The sequence below is a fragment of the Sinocyclocheilus grahami genome, unplaced genomic scaffold, assembly GCF_001515645.1.
Source record: "Sinocyclocheilus grahami isolate Dianchi unplaced genomic scaffold, SAMN03320097.WGS_v1.1 scaffold171.1, whole genome shotgun sequence".
Taxonomy (NCBI): Eukaryota; Metazoa; Chordata; class Actinopteri; order Cypriniformes; family Cyprinidae; genus Sinocyclocheilus; species Sinocyclocheilus grahami.
The window spans coordinates 1,193,824-1,220,235 of record NW_015505350.1 but is presented as its reverse complement, the minus strand read 5'-3'; the positions used below and the strand labels follow the sequence as shown (position 1 = coordinate 1,220,235).

Sequence of the window (26,412 nt, the reverse complement as noted above, 5' to 3'; positions counted from 1 at the left end):
TAAATAAAGCTCTTTATTCAGTCTTATATGGGAAGTAAAAGGTCATTGATGCAGTACAGTAGCTTTGCAGTCACAGTGATACATTCCAGGCATTTTAAAGTATCTTTGCATAGCAGCAGTGGAGACTGCTGGTGAATTTGGCTTTCGCAATATCTGACTCTAGTTCTTTGTATTATTTATCTTGTCATTTATCATTTTTCTGCAAGATGTTAAAAAACTGTGCATGCATTCATTAACCATCAGAGAAAGTGCAGTTAGTGACTCATGATTTTGCAACTTTAACCAAACAACCTCTCCACAAGCCTCTCGGCAAACTCAATGTCAGCTAACTTAAACACTCAAAATGACTGACAGATAAAGCATTTCTGAAGTGTTTATGAACCATTTCTAGCCAACTATTTGCGGTTTACAGAGCCTGGGACTGTCACAGAGGCATGTCAGATATTTTGTAATTAACTGACAGTCAATAAAAATACACCTATTTCAGTGGTATTTGTCATTTTGTAAATTGAATCACATAAATATTCAGATCGGGGGAAGGTTGGAACTTTTAAAATAGAGAATGCTCTCCAAAGGTGAAAGCGTTCTCATTCTCTGAACAGCAAATAAGAATCCAACATAAGTTCATTTAAAAGCAAAAGCAAAAGCAAGCAAGATAGAGGCATATGAATTACTCAGACATACCCTACAGAGTTTGAATAGAAACTCAGGGTTTGATATAATAGCTTCATTTTAGCTATAAGATCCCACCTGATCTCTTGATAAAACGTAAATGTTTTTTTTTTTGCAGTTGGTAAATTTGTACAATTTGATTTGTACAAAAATAAAAAAAAGGTTAGGTTTCATCCACCACTAAACCTAACCAGCAGTGGGGTGCAAGGAGATTGTATAAAAACATACAAATTAGATTGTACAAATTCACCACCAATTCTCCAAAACATAAAAGAGTTACAAATGAGAGTGTGTTGATAACATATAACCCTTTGTGTAATATTTGCTTTAGCAATATTAAGTCCATAAATCCACAGACCTCAAAGAGGTTCAATTCTGGCATTCAGACATTGTCCCTCTTCATCTATACTGGAGTCTGTTCTCAATGAGTTCACTTGAATTTTTGTTAGAAACGGCAGTAATTCAACTGTTGTCTGCAATAATCTTCTCACAATTCTAGGTTGCTAAATCAATGCTTATTGGCAAAAAAAATAATAAATTGATGACCATTACCCCGTTACTTCTATTCTGGGTTGTTCTCTGCATCCAGCACTTCCTTGTCCTCTTTCACTTCTGTCCTGTCCTCTTCTGTCCCTTCCTTCTTTTCTTTTTGGTCCTGTTTACAGTCAGAAGGTTCATATCCTCTTTTAGTTACTTCATCCTTATTTCCTATATGGGTTACTTGGGTCCCCTCATTTTCTTGGGGTACATCTCTGTGCTCTGTCCTGTCTTTTTCCTGTTGTGGGCCATTGGTGGGTTGAGCAGAGTCCATTTTATCTTCTGTATCCTCCTGCGAAGGCTCACCAATCAATTCCCCTTCATCTCCATTCTGCTGTTGACTATCTGGTTCACACTGAGATTCATTTCCTTCGTTCCATTTTACCTCCTCACATGCTGACTTCCTGTGTTGTCGTGTGGGCAGCCGTCGCTTAAATGACAGCCTAGCTCGACTCTGTGAAGTGAATGCACAAAATCAGACTTGCTGAAGCTTGTTTGTACAAGTTGAATTCATACATTAATAAACTATAGACTACAACTGACATATTTACTTTGTTTCAAAACTTGAAATGCTACATAAACAACATGCTAACTGGTCAGAACCTCATAAATGAAACACTCTACATTAAATGTAACTCCACGTGCCAGACAAATAGCCTTAGTCATGTTTACCCCACAACTCACACCTGATTCCAGCAGAGTTTGGCATTAGCATGATACATAGGGTGACCATACGTGCCATTTTCCCAGGATGCATCCTGGCCAGGATTTCTATATTGCCTAAAATATCTAGGATTTGGCTTTGTTTGCTGAAATTAATCTGAAATTAAGGTGGTGATGCTGTTTCTCTCAATATGGTAATTTGGCGTTTTAATTATACAGAACTATTTTTATTGATACTTTTTTAGTACTGTAGCATTTGGACCAATCAGACACACAACTTTTTGTTATATTTAACAAATAATATCGAACTCCCCATCACCTAACCAAATGGCCAATTACGAGGGTCTATGGACCCTTCCTTACCATCTGATTTGGCGTTTTATTATTCATATTTCCCCATGAGCTAATCCGCTACAGTACTAAGTGAAATAAAAGCACATTTATTAACAACATTCTTCTTGACTAGTCAACCTGAGCTTGTCGCAGTTCAATCTAGGACTGGTTCCTGCAGTGGTACTTCCTTCCTGTGATGGTTTCTGCCTAGTTTTTTAATATAGCCAGCATGTTGGGAGCGCACATATGATGCCCTAAAACAGGGGTGTCCAAACTCAGTCCTGGAGGGCCGGTGTCCTGCAGAGTTTAGCTCCAACCCCAATTAAACACACCTGAACTAGCTAATCAAGCTCTTACTAGGCATACTAGAAACTTAAAGGCAGGTGTGTTGAGGCAAGTTGGAGCTAAACTCTGCAGGACACCGGCCCTCCAGGACCGAGTTTGGGCACCCCTGCCCTAAAATTATGTTTAGGTGGAAAGATTAGGTTTTGCAAACATAGCTGTTGCTCATGATGGCAGTATTGGATTATGCTAGATTTTACACACAACAAAAAAAAAGAGGATTTAGTAGTTTTACGTTAAACCTGGACTCAAAATAACCATTGACAACCCACAGCTATTTACAGAATGCAATATTAGAGTACTGCCTAGAGCAGTATAGGGTCATTTCTAGCCTTTCATAAAAAAAATTTTTAAAACTGTCCAATATGTTGATATTTTTGAATGTGGTTATGAATGCACTACCAGTCAAAAGTTTTTGAACAGTAAGATTTTTTTTATGTTTTTTAAAGAAGTCTCTTCTGCTCACCAAGCCTGCATTTATTTGATCCAAAGTACAGCAAAAACAATAAAATTAAAAAAACTCTTTTCTATTTTAATATGTTCAAATGTAATTTATTCCTGTGATTTCAAAGCTGAATTTTTAGCATCATTCCTCCAGTCTTCAGTGTCACATGATCCTTCAGAAATCATTCTAATATTCTGATTTGCTGCTCCAAAAACATGTATTATTATTATTATTATGTTGAAAACAGCTGAGTATATTTTTTTCAGGTTTCTTTGATGATAGAAAGTTCAGAAGAACAGCGTTTATCTGAAATAGAAATGTAACATTATAAATGTCTTCATCATCCCTTTTGATCAATTTAAAGCATCCTTGCTGAATAAAAGTATTAATTAATATAGCCCCCCCCCCCCCAAAAAAATGTTTTAAATATTGATAATAATAATAATAATAATAATTTCTTGAACAGCAAATCAGCATGTTAGAATGATTTCTGAAGGAACACTGAAGACTGGAGTAATGATGCTGAAAATGTAGCTTTGATCACATGAATAAATGACATTTTAAAATACATTAACATAAAAAGTTAACATTTACATTAACATTTCACAATATTACTGCTTTTGCTGTATTTTGGATCAAATAAATGCAAGCTTGGTGAGCAGAAGAGAATACATTAAAAAACTTTAAAAAGCTTACTGTCCAAAAACTTTTGACTGGTGGTGTATATTTAGATAAATTGTCTTAGTAGTACAGAATCAAGTTGCTTCTTTGCTGATAAATGATCAAATACTAGTTTGGTTTCTACAGTGAATTAAACATCTCATCTAAACATCTCATTATTTTGTTTCCTGTCTTATACAACATCCTGTTATTATTTCAGTGTGAGAAATCACTAAAAAAATGATTCAGTTAGTGAGTGAACTTTCCAAATGAATCAAACTGAATTACAAACAGACTCAGGCCCTTGTGTGAATCCATTCATCAGACTGTATCAAAAGAGTGATTTATTTGCAAATCTCGCAGCATACATTTTAATTCTAAACAGCAGCAATATAGTGTAGTCAACCCTGCACTACATACTGCCTATTTACTAGATGCAATATGCAATAACATATATTTCAAAATGTTTTATGTAAGAGAAAATTTTACATTTACAGCTGGTATTACTACCAATTCATTCTGGAAGGTTGAGTGGAGACAAATGCATTGTGGCATATACATTCAACATAATTTGTCTAATGTACAGTAGTAGATTATATTTGCATTCCAGATTTAAAGTACATAGTTCAGCAGCTAAGTGCAAAATATAAACAATCATGAGTTATGGCTGCATTCTCTTGTGAATGCTCTTTGAAGAGGTGCAGAGGGTGTGATGCAGAAGTGGCCTGATTGGATTAGAGTTTGCAAACCCTGTTGTTCTGTCCTCAGGCAGTGCATGGACAGTCTCTATAGGCTTACACAGAGCTTAAGCCAACAATACTGGCTGCACGCAAAGAGACGTGCACCTTGATGCTGATATCATTCTGCACACATCAGAGATTCTCTGAGAAACAGCAAGCCTGTAAAAGGTTACTGCTGAACTTCGAGATCATGTTTTGCTATTCACATTGGTCTACAACAAATACAGGTTTTCAATGATCAACTGAACTTAAAATTATCACTCATAGTCCAAAATATGTGATTACGGCATTGCATTTCCAATAATTATTAACTGATGCAAACCTGTTACAGTATATACTTGATTAAGTAAATTCCAAGTATCCCTAAAAAAAATGCAAAACTGTTGGTATTTTTCCACAAAGTAATGTTTTAAGCAATTTTCAATGCATATTTTATATTTATATTTTTATATACATTCAAAAAGTCCCCAAGGAGACATAGTGATAAAAACAATTATGAAATGGGGAGAAAAATCATATTTCTTTTGCTAAATTATTGCATTACCTAGAGAAATCTTGCATTTTCTCTCACAAAATTTGCATTCTCACAAACAATATTTGCAATCTCTTGAAAAAGTAAGTTTTGAAAAAAGCAATTGTTCTACCATCTAAATTTTTTTTTTTTTTACCGTTATCATGTCCCAGACATTTCCACTCTTCTGAAGTATAGGATTTTGTGTCAGCCCAGTTATTTAAAGTGTAAATATTTTGTACAAAATGTAAATGAATATCACTTCTCTATCTGAATCAAATCTTCATTCTAAGGGACAGGCTTGTGTCTCATTGACATTACAGTAAGTTCCCAAACAAGAGTAACGCATACTTTAAATGTACTTTGGAAAGTGAGATCCTTTGTATTGCTATTGATATTGGCAAACTAACTGACCTTGTTGATGCTGGGCAGTGGAGTACCCTCGACTGGCTGCTCGAAGCTAACCGGCGCCTCATCTTCACAGGACAGCTGAGTGGGCAGCAGGGTGGAGCTGCAGGGGCTGATGGGACTGGAGGCAGTGGTCGGCTGTTTGAACTCTGGACTTTTGGGTGGGGAGAGCAGGACAGTTGGAGAGAGGGCAAGATTGGCCTTAAAGAGAGAAGGAAAGAATCTGTTATGTTCTTGAATAGAGACAAAACTAGTGGTCAAATGAAATAGTTTCTAAAATGCCGATATTTAGAGAACAAAGTGGACGATATAATGCACATTACCATAATGCAGCTTACTGATGATGAGATGTACATAAAATTGTGGGAGTTAAATGAACAATTATTTTACTCATTATTAAATATGTATTTAGTGGCACACCAGTGGCTGTGCGTTGTTCAAGATATATAACTGTTGTGCTCAATGCCCTGGCTAACTAAAAAAAAAACTTTCAGCTAGTTTCTAAGGTTTATTTAGTTTAAGTCATTCTAAAATAACTTAAACTAAATGTGACCCTGGACCACCAAAGCAGTCTTAAGTCGCTGGGGTATATTTGTAGCAATAGCCAAAAATACATTGTACGGGTCAAAATTATTGATTTTTCTTTTATGCCAAAAATGATTAGGATATTACGTAAAGATTATGTTCCATGAAAATATTTAGTAAGTGTCCTACTGTAAATATATCAAAACTTAATTTTTGATTAGTAATATGCATTGCTTAGAACTTCATTTGGACAAATTTAAAGGCGATTTTCTCAATATTTAGATTTTTTTTTGCACCCTCAGATTCCAGATTTTCAAATAGTTGTATCTCTGCCAAATATTGTCTATCCTAACAAACCATACATCAATAGAGAGCTTATTTATTCGGCTTTCAGATTATGTATAAATCTCAATTTCGAAAAATTAACCCTTACGACTGGTTTTGTGGTCCAGGGTCACAAATAAACAAAAATTAATTAAAAAAAAATAAATAAATACTAATTAATAAAAATGACAAACTAACAAAAATGGCAAAATTACTAAGACTAAAGTAAAAACATAAAAACTAAAATTTAATTTAGAATAACAAAAACTATAATAGTATATCAATGATAATAAAATAAAACTGGGACTAGGGTACTCAGGTTTGAGTTTGGCCTGGGTCATGTCTTTAACCTGTTCTCCCTCTCTCTCCCACCTCTTTCCTGTCAAAATCACCACTTTCCTATTTACTAAAGGCAAAAAGACAATTAATAAAATAAAAATAAATAATAAATCAAACTTATTTGACAAAATTGTCAAAAGAAACATAATATTTTAATATGGAAATATAAAATGTAATGTTATATATGTAAATATTATTTTAAAAAGTGAATACAATTTTAAAAAGACCATGAAAATGTATTAAATTTAATCAAGCTTATAATGGCAAGCTAATATTTTAGTAAAAATAGAAAATGCAATATACTTAACATGTTAAAATATTTTAATGAATAAAAATACATTAAGCAGTTAAAATTAAAAAATAAATAAAAACAACAAATTATAAGTTATTCGTGTTTTTAGAACGCTGTCAGAATAAATAAAAAAAATGTAAAAAAAATTATACTAATTGCTTTTAAATGGCAATTAAAAGACATGTTCGTCAGACCATTCATAGTAATATCTATGTGCTTAAAATTATCTTTACCTTGACTACCTGTGTGTTACCCATGGTTAACCTCTGGCATAGGCTGTTGGACATAGATCAGGCTTAGTTTATATTCCACTGGTTCTGGCTAAAATGAATCTCAACAAACTAAAAAGGCAACAAATCATCTAAATCTTATGAGCAGATGTTATTATCAGTATGACAGAAATGAAACAGATATATAGACCTTTAAGAAACAGCAAGTTAAAACAACTAAAAATTTATGAAGTTCCTCTTGCACTGTAAAAATGAAAGATGTTATTCCGAAATTAATATCTCCTACCTGTACAGGAGAGAATAAGAAGAGAGAGAAACGGCAACCCTTTTGTCCCATGACTGCCTGATACCTGCTAAGTCGAGTCTAGTACAGCTCAGCACTCAGCTACTGTGGCTAAGCCGTTATCTCATTAGAGTCCTTGCCTGAACCATTTGGAGGAGACAGTGCAGACCTGTCCCTTTTATAAGCAGACGTATCCCACGGACCAATGACAGTTCAAACTAACTAGGCACCTCTCATGAGAGATGCTGTGTGGGGTTTAGTTGCAGATATTGACCATGCAGTAGTACTATTTAAACTCTAGGTGGCAGAAAAGTTGTTAAAAAAACATTGCTTTGTTTGCAGATGAATATTGTTTACTGCAAACTGCATGTTAACACTGTATACTGCCTAGTTTTAAGTAAAAGTGTCCAGTTTCACATTTTGTCAGTTTGATAAAATAATGACTAAAAGAAGATGATAAAAAATCTTGGTGGATATTATTATATTGAATTCATTGGTTTAAATAGATGAACTGCATTTACTACTTACTGTATGTATAGTATGCATTCTATATACACTACTGCATAAATACTAAGAGTATTATCGTAACATGCCATTCTGAACATCTTAAAGTGTTAGTTCACCCAAAAATGAAAATTCTGTCATTAATTACTCACCCTCGTGTTGTTCGAAACCCATAAGACCTTCGTTCATCTTCGGAACACAATTTAAGATATTTTTGATGAATGATATGAGGGCTCCCTGACCCTCCCATAGACAGCAAGGTAACTACCACGTTCAAGGTCCAGAAAAGTACCAAGATGATCGACAAAGTAGTCCGTGTGACATCAGTGGTTCAACTGTAAAGTTACGAAGCTACGAGAATACTTTTTTACGCAATGAAAACAAAATTAAAATGTAAATGAATATCACTTCTCTATCTGAATCAAATCTTCATTCTAAGGGACAGGCTTGTGTCTCATTGACATTACAGTAAGTTCCCAAACAAGAGTAACGCATACTTTAAATGTACTTTGGAAAGTGAGATCCTTTGTATTGCTATTGATATTGGCAAACTAACTGACCTTGTTGATGCTGGGCAGTGGAGTACCCTCGACCGGCTGCTCGAAGCTAACCGGCGCCTCATCTTCACAGGACAGCTGAGTGGGCAGCAGGGTGGAGCTGCAGGGGCTGATGGGACTGGAGGCAGTGGTCGGCTGTTTGAACTCTGGACTTTTGGGTGGGGAGAGCAGGACAGTTGGAGAGAGGGCAAGATTGGCCTTAAAGAGAGAAGGAAAGAATCTGTTATGTTCTTGAATAGAGACAAAACTAGTGGTCAAATGAAATAGTTTCTAAAATGCCGATATTTAGAGAACAAAGTGGACGATATAATGCACATTACCATAATGCAGCTTACTGATGATGAGATGTACATAAAATTGTGGGAGTTAAATGAACAATTATTTTACTCATTATTAAATATGTATTTAGTGGCACACCAGTGGCTGTGCGTTGTTCAAGATATATAACTGTTGTGCTCAATGCCCTGGCTAACTAAAAAAAAAACTTTCAGCTAGTTTCTAAGGTTTATTTAGTTTAAGTCATTCTAAAATAACTTAAACTAAATGTGACCCTGGACCACTAAAAATTTATGAAGTTCCTCTTGCACTGTAAAAATGAAAGATGTTATTCCGAAATTAATATCTCCTACCTGTACAGGAGAGAATAAGAAGAGAGAGAAACGGCAACCCTTTTGTCCCATGACTGCCTGATACCTGCTAAGTCGAGTCTAGTACAGCTCAGCACTCAGCTACTGTGGCTAAGCCGTTATCTCATTAGAGTCCTTGCCTGAACCATTTGGAGGAGACAGTGCAGACCTGTCCCTTTTATAAGCAGACGTATCCCACGGACCAATGACAGTTCAAACTAACTAGGCACCTCTCATGAGAGATGCTGTGTGGGGTTTAGTTGCAGATATTGACCATGCAGTAGTACTATTTAAACTCTAGGTGGCAGAAAAGTTGTTAAAAAAACATTGCTTTGTTTGCAGATGAATATTGTTTACTGCAAACTGCATGTTAACACTGTATACTGCCTAGTTTTAAGTAAAAGTGTCCAGTTTCACATTTTGTCAGTTTGATAAAATAATGACTAAAAGAAGATGATAAAAAATCTTGGTGGATATTATTATATTGAATTCATTGGTTTAAATAGATGAACTGCATTTACTACTTACTGTATGTATAGTATGCATTCTATATACACTACTGCATAAATACTAAGAGTATTATCGTAACATGCCATTCTGAACATCTTAAAGTGTTAGTTCACCCAAAAATGAAAATTCTGTCATTAATTACTCACCCTCGTGTTGTTCGAAACCCATAAGACCTTCGTTCATCTTCGGAACACAATTTAAGATATTTTTGATGAATGATATGAGGGCTCCCTGACCCTCCCATAGACAGCAAGGTAACTACCACGTTCAAGGTCCAGAAAAGTACCAAGATGATCGACAAAGTAGTCCGTGTGACATCAGTGGTTCAACTGTAAAGTTACGAAGCTACGAGAATACTTTTTTACGCAATGAAAACAAAATTAACTACTTTGTTCCACATTTTTGTCTCTACTGCATCACTTTGGACGTGCGTTCACGACAGTACCATGACAGTAGAGCGTGTGTCCCACGGACTACTTTGTCGATCATCTTGGTACTTTTCTGGACCTTGAACGTGGTAGTTACCTTACTATCTATAAGAGGGTCAGAGAGCCCTCAGATTTCATCAAAAAATATCTTAAATTATGTTTAACGAAGGTCTTACGGGTTTGGAACGGCATGAGGGTGAGTAATTAATGACGGAATTTTCATTTTTGGGTGAACTAACCTTTTAAGACATTGGGTCTTGTTTTTGATATGCCCTTGCAATAGCACATTTTTAACACTAGGTGACAGGAGAGTTTTATAAAAGTAGCATCAGGTACAACAGGTATACTTGCAAAATTCTATAATCTGACTAATATTTTGATGTTCAAAAGAGACAATAAGTTGGCCTTTACAAAAAAAAAAAGAGGAGATTCCTATTAATGCTGCATGAAGCATATGCATTTAAAATATATTGAAAACTCAAACAATTCGCTGCATGTTACTGTAACATGGCTCTGATTCATTGTTGTTGGTTCTGTTTTACCCATCATTTGACTAAGGCCATGTCCACACGTACACAATATTTTTATAAACAGAGTTTTTCCTTCTTCCGTTTTTGAAAACGCAAACGCATGCTATGAAGCACTGTAAAGAGCATGCCAAACCAACAGGTGGCGATATAATCTCAACCGTAAAGCCATGTTGGCCAATCAGAAGCCTGAAAAAGTTTCCAGTAGGTGGAGATAACAGCGCAGGCTCACAAGCCAAAAACTCGAAAGGTTTCGCGGTCTACACGAAAACACTGCAACCGGAGTTTTTGAAAATCTTCACCCTGGCAGGCGTTTTCAAAAATGTTCGGTTTCAGTGACCTGGTGCTGTGTTTGCGTGTGGCCGAGCGGCCTAACTGCGTAGAAAAAGCTGCGGTTTTAAAATTAACCGCATTCGTGTGGACAGGGCCCTAGTTACCCTGTGTGTTGATTCAGTCTCATTCAGTTCACCTGTTGCTCATTAATTAACTCATTAGCTCCCTTTGTTTGCTCATGTTTAAATGCCTTCAGTTTCTATGGTCCTGTATTGTTTGTTACTATGCCTTGGTTGTGAACTCGTATCGCTTCTTTGTTGACTAATGTAAGCCTGTTTGGATTCATATTTCGCTTCGTCATCGTGTTTGTGCTTAAGCAACCTAGCAACGTGACAGAATACTGGACCCATAAGAACAATGGATGTAACATCAGCCTTCATCCCCCCTTTGCAAAAGAAATTCTTTCTTTGATTGAATATTCAGTCAAATTCAGTAAGTTGGCCCAGCTCTCAGATTTACTTGATGCTACATTAAAACTGTGCCCCTAAGCACAGTCCACTGTTCGCTCCAGAGTTTGCTCCAGTCCCAATTGCTCTGGCACTCGTGTGTTTGGACAACACACGCCTGTAATTTTCCCAAAAAAATTGAGGAGGGGGAGTGCTATACTCTCACAACCGAACTGGCTGTTCCTGACTCCAGTGATCCCACAGTCTATGCCAGTGATTCAAGTTCCTTCATCCCGGCTGCTAAGGTTGCTGTTGTCTTCAGTGATTCTCCAGGGTCTCCAGAAATCCCACTCTCCTGCCTCCTCTTCCAAAGCCAGCCAAGTATTCGGCTCTACCTCTGCTGGTTTCCTTCAAACCCTCTGCATCTCCAAAGTGCCTTAGTCAGCCTTCGACCTGCTTCCACCATGGTTTTCCAGTCCTCTGGCTATGCCTCGTCCCTCCATCCCTCTGGTTCAGCCAGGCTTCTCCTTCCCACCCACTCCACCTTGGTCCGCATTCCCTCTGGCGAGTTCTCGTCTCCACCTCCGTCCCGTGAGCCTGTGGCTCCGCCTTAGCACTCCAAGCCTCCAGTGTCACCCGGGGTCTCCGTCTCCTCTGCTCCGACTGGGTTTCCATCTCCATCGGCTCGAGGATGTGCCTTTTCAGGAAGGGGCGTACTGCAGCATGTATGCTCTGTTTTCAGTTTCATTATGTTGCTGGTTCTTTTTGCCCAGCGGTTTGACCTAGTTTTCAGTCTCATTCAGTTCACCTGACGCTCATTACAGTTTGTTTTTTCCCAACTGCTTACACACAAAACCTTTACTCGTCACACAATTTCTGAAACCTGATACTTAAACACCAGAATCATACACCAAATCTGCAAAACCATACACTAATTGCTGGCCTTTGACTCAGTTTTCAATTCCATAAAACACTTTTTGCAAAACACAATGCACAATTCTCTATGTAACATGCAAAAATCTAACAGGAAGTATCTTAATTTCCTGTTTCAAACGCAACCAATCAAATTGCCACACTAATTCATCAGTGCCTTACACTAACCCCTCCACATGTGCAAACACTCATTGCTTTACTTAACACCAACCAATCACGGCTTTAGAATAGGCAAGTACACATCTACACAACTACGCATTGATGTATTTATTTTCTTTCGTACTGTGTAATACTGTATTCACTACCACAAATGCTTACAGTAAAAAAAGTTTGGTTTCAATCTTGCTTTCGCGTTTACCATGAATTGTTCAACATATCTCTGACGATTACTTTATATGAGCTTTAGGTTTTGAATAAATGTGTATATGAAATATAAAAAAATACAAGATGTTTGCAACAAATGTTTGCTTTTGAGTTGTATTTGTGATATTTTGTACGCAGTGCTTCATTTTGCAAGAGATGTGAGGCATTTTGTGTGTGCAATTCTTGGATTTGTGTGTAAAGTTTTAAAAAGAGGCAAAGTTTTGAAAATATAAACAGTTGGAAAAAACTGTAATTAACTCATTAGCTCCCTTTGTTTGTTTCCTTCATCCGGTATTGTATGTTACTTGTGAACTCTTATCTCTTTGTGGCTTAATTAAAGTATGTTTGGACTCATCGTTGTCTTCTTCATGTTTGGCAATGTGAAATTTACATGCAAGTTACTTCTTAATTACATATTTCAGCAAATAGTTTGACGAGGCAACAGATTTCCTGAATAAACGTTCACTTCGGAAATGATATGTGAAATTGATAAGCAATCTAACAAGCCAGCAAGGTCAGCATCTTTCAAATGCATCGTTCATATGGTGAAAACTTGTGCAAATAGCTGGCTGAAACTAAGATGTTGTGTGAAGCGGATAATCAAGGAAATCTCACCTGTAGTTTTTCAATGAGGGGTGAACTCTTTATCTTCATCTTTGGAGGATGAGGACAGACAGACGACTTCTGCAACAGAAAAATAAGTTACTTCAAAGACATTTGAGATAAGTCCATTTTACATGGATTCCTGGAATTAAGATATCACAAGGTGTTTTAACATTAATCACCTATTGATATCTATAACTCAATTAGTAACTAATGTGTCAATGGTTACATGCTCACCTCTTCATGTTCTTCCTCCTTTTGGTTGTTTATCACCAGAGAACATGGGGGTCTTCTCATAGATATCACCTGCAATTCAGAACCGTACTGTAAGCTACAATACATGATCACAAGTGGGTCTGAAAATAGAAAATGTTCATTATTCACTAACAAGATTATCAGTAGACTTTGTGACTGACTCTAGCTGGAATCACCACTTTTGTTAAAAGTAACTCCTCAGATAATTTGCAGACCAACATTGACACACATTGCTTTAGAACCATTCCTCAAGGATTTTTGTACCGTTTAATGTAATCGATATATGAATAAAAGCAAACATAATTTTAAATAGGAACAACCAAGAGACAAACAGAAAGATGTCAGATGTTCCACTACCTCCATGTTTCCTGGCATTGGCAGTGCATAACCTTTGAGTTTTCCAGCCAGCTGAGCTACTGATGGCTTGACTGGCGCTTCCTCCTGCAAGCAGAAAAGCAGAAACTGTTTGTTTCACTCGAAGGTGTTACTGCTGGATATTCTTTGCTGATGGACCACAGTATCCTGATCTCACTTTATTGACACAGAATCGCACAGGGCCTGTAGTAAAGCTCAGACCACCAAACACGAGCGAGGAAGCTTGCGGGAGAATTAAAGTACACACCCTACTGCTCATTTTACACATGGGCGTCTTTTTCGGGCCCATTACATAAGACAAGCATGATGCAATAATGGGATCAAAATTCAGCATGTGCTTGTTTTTACTAGACATGTTTTATTAACTAAACTAACTGGAAAATGAAGGAGAGACTGGCTATACTTGGAAGAGCACATTACCACTCTATTTTTGCAGTATACATACTGTGGGTATCTGAATGTACAATTAGCTGTGATTTCTATTACGTCCTCTGATATTTTCATGCTTTAATCAGACTGGCAAGATTTTTGTTTTTCACAAAACAACCAGAGACCAGAGTTTGAATCCAGGATTTGATTCAAATTTCCATTTCCACTCTCCCTCTCTCTTACCCTCTACCTTCCTTTGAGTTCTCAAATGTCCGATATAATTAAGGCAAAAATATGTGTACATTTTACATAAATTGAATTTTATTGGCCTATATCATTTATTTATCAGCTTTATATCATTCATCAGCTACACTGCTCTCTGGTATTGAAGCTTGTTTCCACCTCAAAGTAAAAAAAAAAAATTTTTTATAAAGTTTAACGTAAGAATTCATAAAATAAATTTGCATTATAAGATATAAGGATCTAAATGTGAGAAATTTTGTCGAAATTAGAAATAAATGATCAACTGTGAAATATAAAGTTGCAATTGTGAGATATAAAGTCGCAATATATTAATTTGTGAATGAGAGATATAACTGCATTTATGAGAAAAAAGTTGAATTTGAGAGCTATTCATGTTTTTGAAAGTTACAGTCACAATGGTGCGATATAAAACCGTAATTATAAGAAAGAAGTTGCAATTGTGAGATCTAAAATAACAATTATGAGAAAAAAGTAAAAAGCAGGTTATATAAATTTGTGAACAAAAGATATAAAGTTGCAGTTAGAGAAAAAAAGCTGAATTTGTGATATATAAATTTGTTATTAAAAGTCTCAACTGTGAGAACAAAAAATATAATTGTCAGATATAAATTTACAATTAGGATATTTCATTTATATAAAAATTATAATATTTGTGATTGAGAAAATACTACTTTGTAACTGAGAGATATAAAGCTCCAGTTATGAACATTTTTTGAATTTGTCAGATATGTCAGATTTGTCCGAATTAGTTAATAAGAAACACATCGTCACAATTGTGAGATATACTTTGTAGTAGCCTTTTGCAGCACACTAGTTTTACATTCTGGACACAGCAGCTGTTTATCAGCAACACAGCTGACCAGCATCACACTTACTGCCTGGGGGAGTTTATCTATCTCTCTCTCATCACGAGGAATATATCAGTGTTTCACTGAAAAGTGAAGAACATTTGGTAGCACTTTCTATGAAGCCCGTATTTATAATACATTATAAGGGTATTCTTAAGGCATTATAATGAATGCATAATGCATTATAAAAAAACTTCTAATATGTTATATCAACTCATGAATAATCATAACAACAGTTATAATACATCATAATACTTACATATTTGTGGTTATAAGTTTAAGAGTATGATTATTTATAACACACAATGAACACCGTATTAAATCTACTTCATTTACAGAATAATGGACTGTATCATATCTTGACATTGTTTATTTAAGATCTGCACAGTATCTTACTACAGCTTGTGAGTGGTTAGATGTTGAGTGTTATTTGAGTGTTTCCTGTGGCGCTAATGTTAATTAATTGATGTGACCTTTATACTCCAACTGAAGTTTTATATGGTTACATTTTATTTTTATGGTCCCCTTAATCAATCGACTATAAGCAACTTTGAAACTACATGCCAACTAACTCTCATTAGAGTATTAGTATGCTCAAGAATGGTAGAATCTAGTATGGTAGAATAAGTTGACATACTTGCAAAGACACTTATTGTCAGTTTATCTGTTGGTTGACCATCAAAATAAAGTGTTAGCATATATTTACAGTAGCAGACATACTAATACTCTAATGACCGCTAGTTGATATGTAGTTGCAGAGTCACTTATCAACAGCTGTTTAAAGGGTACCATCAAAATAATCAAACTGATATTACAATAAAAATAGTTCAAAGCAAATGTGTCATATTACACATTCACCTGATCTGATATCTGATCTTATGATCAAAATGTCTTTTGAGAGACATTTTTATTATTATTATTATTATTGCTACTACTTATAAGTGGTCTTTGACCGCTTTAAGTAAAGTAGCATAAGAAAAATGACAAGATATAAGACTTTTAATACATTATAACTATGAGAAATATAATCCATTGTAAAAGTGGACGCAACGTGTTCATTGTGTTATAAATCATCATACTCTTAAAAGCTATAACCACAAATAATTAAATATTATAATATATTAAAACTGTTCTTATGAATATTCATGAGATGATACAACATATTATAAGGTCTTTTATAATGCATTATGCATTCATTATAATGCCTTAAGAATACCCTTATAATGTATTATAAATACGGGCTTCATAGAAAGTGTTACCATTCTATAAAAGCATTTGCCATGGCTGAATCTGTGCTGAACATTATCCCAAAGTATGTTTCAATGCCTCAAACACAAGAGTAAGCACTTGTTCTTGGCAAGAACTTATCTTACACTTTTTCTCTCTGTGTGGCTCTGCCAGACTCTGCAAACTGAAATACATCTCTCCAACAACATTCTTCCCAAATCTCCCAAATATACACACTTTCCACACTTTATTTAACTAGATTTCCACACACATGGTGACCCCACTCGCCTTGCTTCCTCCAGCCACAAAAGCACACACTCTCACTTAAAATCACACACTTTCTGAATACCTTACAAGCACAGAAAGAAGACGTGTTTCCCCCAATCCACTTCCCTCCATTTCCTGCAGTTCCTTTGCTTCACCCATGATAAGCAGAATTCCCCTGAGACCACCCACCCCTTGACTCATTATTTTGGCGCCTATGATTGTTAACTCTTTCCTGTCCCTCGAAAAACAAAGCCCCTGTAAAAAGGGTAAACTTCACAACAAGGACAATAGGGTCAGGAATTTGTTTAATGTTTTTTAAACCCACCCTTATTGGTATTTTTGGTAAAGAGGACTTGAGAAGGAATCCCTAGGGGGGAAAAACATCACAATGGAGATCTTTGAAATATGTCATCCATATTAATATATGTTTATGACTTTGTATTTCTTCCAAGGAATTTAGGAGATAGATCATTTTACTTAAATGTGATGTTTTTTTGCATAAAGACTGTACATTAATATTACAGTCAAGTCGATTTATTCAAAACATTCAATTCCAATTAAAACAGTAAAATCTGTTAAACAAAACAAGACACACAATGCATCATTTTACCTACATCAGTAAGCCAGAGATCGTTTTAACCCTTTGTTTGGATAAATCTGTAAGGCGGGTGGGAATTATGGGCTTGCTTTGGAAGTGGGAGTACAGAAAGCTCTATTTTAGGGTGCTGTGGCCTGAGAAATAAACCACAGACCGGCCTGTGAGGGGCTGGGTCAGTTATAGTTGAGCAAAACCATGTCAGAGGAGAAAGCTCATGTGCAGTTTGTGGTTTGAGAAACACTGGTTCAAATTTTGTTGAAGCAGTATATACAATAACTGCAAAATGGAATTTCTAATGGAAACATATTCACTTTCGGGACTGTTTCACAACAGCAGCCTAACAGCAGGTTCATGTTGTGCTTCCACACTGACAGTGAGTAACAAAACTCATAAAGAAAATAAAGTGATTTCTAGCTACACAGAGTAGGCTTTTTAAAACAATGGCCATAAAAACTTAATACATTTCAACAAAAAATGACATGATTAAATGAAGCCAATTTGCTCATTTTGTGTGAACGAACTCTTCAAATCAGCTATATTTAGTCAAAAAATAAAAATGAGAGAGAGAGATTTTTTTGCATAAAATGATTAGCACACACTCTAAAAAATGCTGGGTTGTTTCAACCCAATGTTGGGTCAAATATGGACTAACCCAAGTGTTGGGTTAAAAAGCTCATTTAAAAATGTAACCCAACAGTTGGGTTAGTCCATATTTGACCCAACATTGGGTTGAAACAACCCAGCATTTTTTAGAGTGTACTGATATCTGCCCTTGTAACAGAGATGTGCACATTATCATTACAACTTTAATGTAATTTCTATAAAATGTCATGCATTTAAATATATTTGTAATAATTACACATTTGTAATGATGAAGTTGCAATGCAGTAAAATATCTTACCTTTAAATGTTCTATTGACTGGTTTAAATTATAATACTTTACATGTGCTTTAGTATGTTAGTCAATACGTCAAAATAATTGTACTTCTTTAAAGCACAACAAAAGTTTGGGGAAAAAAACAATGACTTAAAATTTATTTTAAAGTAAAACTTCTAATTTAATGTTATTACAAAGTGCACTTATATGAATGTGTTAAGAAAAATAGTCATGATAGTGTACTCTCTTTAAGTACACTTAAGTGGCCTTTTATTTAATCAGTATTGTTTTATCTGCAAGTATAGTTTTTTAACTGTATCTTTAAGATTTGTAGTAAACTACAAGTGCACATTTAAAGCACCAGTACATATATGGTTTACTAAAGAACCAGCAAAGTTCTTAATGAAGGTATCCGAATGTAAATCCCTTTTTGGTTCTAACCAAACCTTTATTTATCAGGGAAAACCACAAAGTTTCCCACAGGGCTGTCTTGAGCAGATGGTTCTCTGACTGGCAAAACTAGCAACTAAATTACAGTCACAAGAGGATCCAACATCAAAACTGTTCCAGAGACAGCTGAATTTATGGCTCCAGAGCACCAGACACAACATGCGTCATATCTCAGATTATCACCTCCCTTTGGAAGGGCGTAAATTAGTGCGAGAGGATACCACAGAAAAAAAAAAAATTGCCTATGTTTTTGTGAAATCCAGACAATGTATTACAGTTTATGCTGTAAACAGAGAATTATCATGACAGCAGTAAACCACTCCAGTCTTTGCATTACAGTGCTTTTACCACTGTTTAGCTAAGGGTTTAGCTAATTAGCATGTTCCCGTTAGCCCCTGCCCTATAACCGAGTAACTTCCATTGAGATAAATGTGAATGCTAATGGACCTTTTTCTCCAGATATGATAAACCTGTTTTAAACATCCCATTGTAATTATTTGACAAATCTTTGACTACCATGTAAATATAATACTTGTCATCGCACACCAAGGTACCACCACAGTACTTTTTGTTGCGCCTCTAATCATGTACAAGAAAATTGGACAGCTGACCTCTTGGTACACCTTTGATGCCTCTCTTAAAGAGAGTCTTTGTCATAGAAGTGAACACTATCAGTATGATGCACATGATGCAATTTACTTTAATTCATGCTTTCTGGACACTCACCTCTGAGAGATCAGCCAAGATTCAAACCTATTTGAGGTCATGAGGATATACACTATACTGTATATGAGGTAAAAGGAAAATTAATTATTGAACATAAACTAAAATAAAAACATGGAAAAAATAAAAAATGAAAAGATTTGGACTGATTCTCTCTAGTTGAATGGTCCTGCCAGCTAAGACTCAAATAATATGATCATTCCACATCTCATTAATATGAGAACAGGCGAGTATGTCTCCATCTCAGCCATTCCAGGAAAACATGATGTGTTTGAATTTTACATCATCGGAAGATCACACTTTTCCACTGCCTTCACCGGCCTTTCAGGCACACAGCTTGTGTTTTTACAAAGGTGCTCTGTGTCTATATCATTCAAAGCAATGGGAGAAACAGCTACCATATCATGAGGCCTGACAGGCGGGAACTTTGTGACATTGACTAGGTGTGCACAAGGAATTAATACCAGTGTTTGACAGTAAAGCAAAATGCAAAGATAAGGGCAGGATGTTTATTCTTTATTTATTACATATCTACAGCTTCAAAAAGGATTTTATATTGGCTTAAGGTTAGTGTTAATAACACTAACACTGCATACTCTGTATGCGTGTGTAATCCTAAAAGTTGATGAACTAAATTCGCAGATATGAAAATGAATTTTTTTCTTACAATAAAAGTTATGATCTTTTTTCAGGGACATATACAAAAAGGCAGTTAAAAATGCATGAGTTATGTTTCAAAACCTAGTTAGCCACAAATCTGGCTCCTTCCTTTAGGTGCGGTAACATTAGCAACATTTCAAAAAATGTTTAATGAATAAAGCACCGCTTGCACAAAAGTCACCATCAAACCAAGCAGATTTCTGCTGGTAATGCAACAAATTCACAAGACCAACTTGACAATGAGCAAAATCTGTGTCTGGAACTTTTTCGCCCTCACTCAAAACTAACGATCGTGTGGATTCCTATAATTGACTTGATATGGCCCACAAAATTTTGCAGAATAAGTATGCGTGACTGCACCTTTCACCTTGCAGTCCAACTTTCATAGAACCTCAAAGGTGATCAGTTCTCTTTAAATAGCAGTTATAACAGTAAGATTTGATTTGCAGCTGATTTTAGTGTTTGATATTAGCATGCTGTTAAGCTAAAGGCACAATACTCTATTTTTAAGTTTTGTACTTTTAGGCTTGTTAAAGAATTTGTGAATATCACTGAACTTTTTTTAATGATAAAGATTTTAATAAAGTACTTTGTACTTTAAAGACAGCAGTCCGACTTTTCATATTATTCACAATTTTGGTCTGAGCTAGTGTTGTAACACTCGAGACCAGTCTCAAGACCATTTTTTTGAAGATTTGGTCTTGTCTCATCTCAGAATTTTATTTAAAGTCCGGTCAAGGCCACAACTGTGGGGATATCACTAAATTGCTGGTGCATTGTCTGATTTATTTGTTAACTTCAATAACATGATTGGATGAAACTTCCTGCTTCAAATGCAATCAATAACTTATTTCTAATTTTATTTATATTGATACTGTTGTACTAGGTCAGAATTTAGAGGGGAATTGTCAAAAATAGCACCAGAATTCATGTAAATGCCCAAAAATGTAAGATATGATTGATTGTATGAGATCTTGTTTTTAAATTATAACATATAGAATTAAGCAATATCACAAGGGCAAGAGAGACATTTTCACGAATATAAGCGCTATTCAAAATATTGTATTGATTTTATACAAACATTCAACAAACAAGAAGTTACATTTTAGACACAATTTTAAATTTAAAAAGTTTTAAAATGTAAAAAGTTTTTGCTATTTCGCAACAAAATTAAACAAATCCATAGCAGAACTGTTGTGCTTTTCCAAGAAACGCACAGTGGTATTTCGTTACTGAGATATCAGCTGCTTTGAAAGAATAGTTTGAATGAATGATTCTGTCACTCACTCATTAAGTGATTTGCCAACACCTAGTATTTATGCATTTGTAGTTGTACCAATTCAAATGCAACTTCTGTGCCGCCACATACTGTGCAAAGATGAATTTTGTTGGTAGTGAATTTATTTGATTGGTAATAGCTCTATACAGTGTCTTCTTATTCTAATTGTGTTTATTGATTAAAAATAAGACATTTTTCAGGCTGGAAATGTGGATCTTTCTGATGAATTTGAGTGCTGATTTGGTCTTGACTCGGTCTCGCTCTGCCTTGGTCTTGGTCTTGTCTTGGTCTCAACTCTTCAAAGTCTTGGTCTTGTCTTGGTCTCAACAAACTCTGGTCTTGGTCTTGACTTGGTCTTGATTTAGGTGGTCTTGACTACAACACTAGTCTGAACAACCATGTGAAAGCAAATGGACTATTAGTTCATTAACCAGAAAACTGCTACTTCTCAGCTAAAGCAGAGATTCTCTGAGAAATCGAATCCCGTTCGGATAGGATATCTGAGATTGCTGTATTTTTCTGTTGAGTCGAGTACCTATCTTGGCGAGTACCTTTGCCGAGTAGCTTACTGTAATTATTTTCTAAGATTGCTAGGGTATTCTGGGTGACACTTTCATTAAAAGAGCAGCATCAACATTCTTCAAAACATCTCCCTTTGTGTTCCACCAAAGAAAGAAATATATATGGGTATGGAATGACACGAGGGTGAATATTTACACAATTTAAATTTTTGGATAAACTGTTATTTTAACTTCTATATATTTAAAATTAAATGACGGGAGCTCTTGTAATTACTGCATTGTGGCAGTGTACACTACTACTGTGACAGCATCCAATAGCACTTGAAATATTGTTGGCTTACTACAATATTACATAATTTGTGACCCAAATATTTGGCAAGTCCAGCCTACCTTCTTACATCTTCAGTTACACTGTGTTCTCTTTCCTTCTTCCTCAACATGCTCAAGCAGAGGGGACTCCCAGTTTTCTAAGTGTGATGGTATGTGGGATTTTCCTTATGGCTTTCTCACATGGCGTTGCTTTCTGCAGTGATGTGCCTCTAAGAAGTTCTTCTTTTCTCTTTACATTATTCTACTAGGAATTTACGTTTACATTTAGTCATTTAGCAGACGCTTTTATCCAAAGCGACTCACAAGTGACTTTTGACAAGTCCATTAGAGTTACACTGTTAACAAGTCCATTAGAGTCCCATATACATGGGTTCACATAGGCTTTTAAATCAAATGTCTTTTTTTATTGCACAGAGGCAAAAAGTAATAGATACATAAAACGAGATCATACCTCCATCCTCAAACACGTTTATCCGCGTTGATCTTCTGTATCCAAGCGGAGTACCGAGATTTCTCTCTGTTTTCCAGTCTGACAGCAGCCTTACTCCACTTTCCGTTTGTTTAGTCAGCAACACCCAGATCTGCGAACACTTCAAAACACAGACGACAAAGGAAGAGAAACTGTGTGGTGTTGAGAAGGCAAGTGAGCTGCGCAAAACACAGTGTTCATCTGCGTCTGTTCACGATCACCTTACTCTCAGTAAACTCAAAGCCGGACAGTTATGAGCCATGAACAATTATGACAAACAGACTGACTGTGTCACAAAACCCAGTACACTGCACTGCCTTCTTTAACCAGTGGGCTACTATGCCTACAAGGAAGATGCACGTCTAGTAAAAATACTGTAGCCTATGTGGTCTTGTTTCATTAATACAGTGTACATGTTTTTCTTTATTACCCGAAAGTATGAAAGTGAAATGTGACAACATGCCCCACAGAGAGGGGCACGTGGTAACATGACCATAACAGCTTGAAATACTGTTTTATTTAACACACACACACACACACACACACACACACACAGACAGTATATATACTGATATTTATATTTTAATAATGAAAAATAAACAAATTTTGGAGTTTGACAATAAACATACCACAGAACAAAGCCTTATAAAACATGTATGCACACATATACATGCACATATAACACACATGACACATGTTCAAGTTTGACTGTAATACTATGACATAATTGCAAAAAAAGTATACTTGTCAGACTTTGTTCCATGTCTCCTGTAGTGTTTTCCTCCCCCATGCGCGCCAGGTTAATGTTTATGCCCATATTTGGTTTTTCCTGTTCCTATTCCCATTTAGTTCTATTGATCCCAGGTGTGTCCCATTAGTTTCTGTTTATATAAACTGTGTTTTGCCCTTTGTTTCCTGTCCACTGTCGAATATTCCCAGCATTTGTTTATTAAATCTTTGAAATTTACTTTATTCCTCGTCTCTGCGTTCGTTCCTGTGCTCCCAGTGTGTGTGTCGTGACAGAATAGCAGACCGAAACAGTAAGCGGCGCTCCTTCTCCCGTGTTTTTTTTCCTGTGTTTTCCCCGCAGTATGAGAACCGCCCTGCTGTTAAGAGTGCCGGCCGTGCCATTGTCAAGCTCGCCGGCTGCAGCTCACCTAAGCCCGCCGACCGCTCCGTTGTCAAGTCTGCCGGCTATGGCTCCCACAAGCCCGCTGGCCACTCCAGAGTCAAGTTTGCCGGCCACTCCGAATTTGAGCCCACTGGCCGTGGCTCCTCCAAGTCCGCCGGCCTCTCCTGAGTCAAACCCGCCGGTCGCTCTGAAGATAGGCCCGCCGGCCGCCCCAGAGCTCGCTCCAGTGTCGGCTCCAACCCCAGAGCTCGTTCCAGTGAGGTATAGCCCACAGAGGGCTCCTGATTCTCCGTCGAGCCCAGGGAGGGCCCCTGTTTCCGAGTATAGACCACGGAGGACTCCTGTTCCCGAGTATAGCCCAGGGCTCCTGTTTCCGAGTAGAGCCCAGGGAGGGCTCCTGATCCCCCATCGAGCCCAGGTAGGGCTCCAGATCCCCAGTTAAGCCCAGGGAGGGCTCCAGTCCCCGGTTATGGCCCACGGAGGGCCTCGGAGCCCGAAATCTTCCCCAAGTATTTTTTGGGGGGGTGGGGGGGTTGGGGTAGTAGGGCTCCAGCCGTACGGGCAGGGGCTGGGGCCGCGGCCTCGGAGGCTGTTTTGCCATGGCCTCCTGAACTACCTGCTCCACCGTGGCCTCCTGAGCTGCCAGATCCGCCATGGTGCCCCGAACTGCCAGATCCGCCATGGCGCCCCGAGCTGTCAGATCCGGCATGGCCTCCTGAGTTCCCTACACTGCCATGGCCTCCTGGACTGTCGGTTCCGCCATGGCCTCCTGAGTTCCCTACTCCGCCACGGCTCCCCGAGCTGCCTGCTCCGCCATGGCACCCCGAACGGGTATCACTCTGGAAGCCTGCCGTCTCGTGTCTGTCCTGAGGGACCTCCAGAGCACCCGCCCCACCCCCCGTTGGATGTTGTACGGCACGGGATGTGCCTTCCGGGAGGGGGGAGTAGTGCGAGACTTTGTTCCATGTCTCCTGTTGTTTTCCTCCCCCATGTGCTCCAGGTTAATGTTTATGCCCATATTAGTTTTTTCCTGTTCCTATTCCCATTTAGTTCTATTGATCCCAGGTGTGTCCCATTAGTTTCTGTTTATATAAAGTGTGTTTTGCCCCTTGTTTCCTGTCCGCTGTCGAATTTCATTTCGTGTCCTCAGTGTATCCCGAGTCTCTGTATTCCCAGCTTTTGTTTATTAAATCTTTGAAATGTACTTTATTCCTCGTCTCCGCGTTCGTTCCTGTGCTCTCAGAGTGTGTGTCGTGACAATACTTCAGTTAAAAAAGCTAAACTTTCTATTGACAGAGGGGGTACGCGAACAAAATGCTGAGTTTTGCGGTGTTTCGTGAACGAATCGTTCGCAAAAGTCATTGATTCAATGATTTATTTATAAATACAGCCACTTGCTTAGTTACTGAATGAACACATGACTCGATGACTCACGCATTAAGACAGTGACTTACCGCCACCTATTGGCGGTTTTAGTATTTAAACTTTTAACTTTTTTTTTAATCATCATTGCATAGTAATCTATTGAAGAAAATTTATTTTAAACATTAAAATTCTACTTATAAAGATAAATGCATTGGAAAGTCAATTTAGGGGGCAAATATTGTCCTTTAATGGAAAAGGTGCAGTCTACGTGGAAGAGAGGAGGTAGGCCTAAGCAGAAATGCCTCAGGGGGTACTCCACTCTAAAAAGTCTGGGAACCACTGATAGAAGTGATTTATTTTATATTTTCAGGTACAGCGGTTAGTTTGAAATATACAGCCACTTGCTTAGTTACTGAATGAACAAATGACTCGATGACTCACGCATTAAGACAGTGACTTACCGCCACCTATTGGCGGTTTTAGTATTTAAACTTTTAACTTTTTTTTTAATCATCATTGCATAGTAATCTATTGAAGAAAATTTATTTTAAACATTAAAATTCTACTTATAAAGATAAATGCATTGGAAAGTCAATTTAGGGGGCAAATATTGTCCTTTAATGGAAAAGGTGCAGTCTACGTGGAAGAGAGGAGGTAGGCCTAAGCAGAAATGCCTCAGGGGGTACTCCACTCTAAAAAGTCTGGGAACCACTGATAGAAGTGATTTATTTTATATTTTCAGGTACAGCGGTTAGTTTGAAATAAAAGTTTGTTTAACAGTGGAAATTGAGTCTCACATTATTTAAACATTATTCAACACATTAATGGTGAACATTTTCTCCCGGATACCCGGATGTCAAGGCTTTGAGAGTTCCATTCTATGGTTCAGATGGATTAAAAAAAGAAACTAATATAGTTTCGTGCGCTGTGTCATTTACATTTCACCAGGTTAAAATAATATCTCAAGCTTTATGCTTGATTTATTTGTAACACAATAACCTCAAAACCTTTTCGGATCAGCTCCAGGCATGACGAAGCAGATATCGTCCTCTTTTGGAAGGCCAAACAAAGTAGTTTCGCTTTGGCGACGAAACACACAGCGCCTTCACGATATGGCGGCGGCGGCGGCAACAACAATACTACAGTGAAAATAAAAGTTACACCTTCTTTCTTTGCATGCACATTTGGGCGGCGTTATGCAAATCTTCCCACATTGTGATGTTGACATGTGACATGGGCGTGTTAGAACGAGCCGTTTTAGGTAGGCGTGGTTGACTTAACTTTTATAAAGAATATCTCTTTGGATTTGAGAATTTAGTCTTTTCAACT

General features: G+C 37.1%; 1 protein-coding gene across 1 annotated transcript; it reads right to left on the bottom strand.

Annotated features, from left to right (window-relative positions):
* Nucleotides 1–22,812, bottom strand: LOC107593469 (capZ-interacting protein-like). The gene is made up of 6 exons (XM_016283204.1): nucleotides 22,569–22,812; nucleotides 13,687–13,770; nucleotides 13,312–13,380; nucleotides 13,087–13,155; nucleotides 8,369–8,563; nucleotides 1–1,663 (listed from the first exon to the last, which is right to left on the bottom strand). The coding sequence occupies exons 1-6, from the start codon at nucleotides 22,572–22,574 to the stop codon at nucleotides 1,235–1,237; spliced, it is 852 nt and encodes a 283-aa protein (XP_016138690.1). The 5' UTR covers nucleotides 22,575–22,812; the 3' UTR covers nucleotides 1–1,234.
* Nucleotides 22,813–26,412: the final 3,600 nt, after the last annotated feature.

Bases quoted from the DNA above. Each gene is read 5' to 3' on its own strand.
- LOC107593469 (XM_016283204.1), bottom strand. The intron at 13,381-13,686 runs GTAGTGGAACAT...TCTGAATTGCAG, and splicing joins CAATGCCAGGAAACATGGAG to GTGATATCTATGAGAAGACC. The intron at 13,156-13,311 runs GTGAGCATGTAA...TTTCTGTTGCAG, and splicing joins AGGAGGAAGAACATGAAGAG to AAGTCGTCTGTCTGTCCTCA.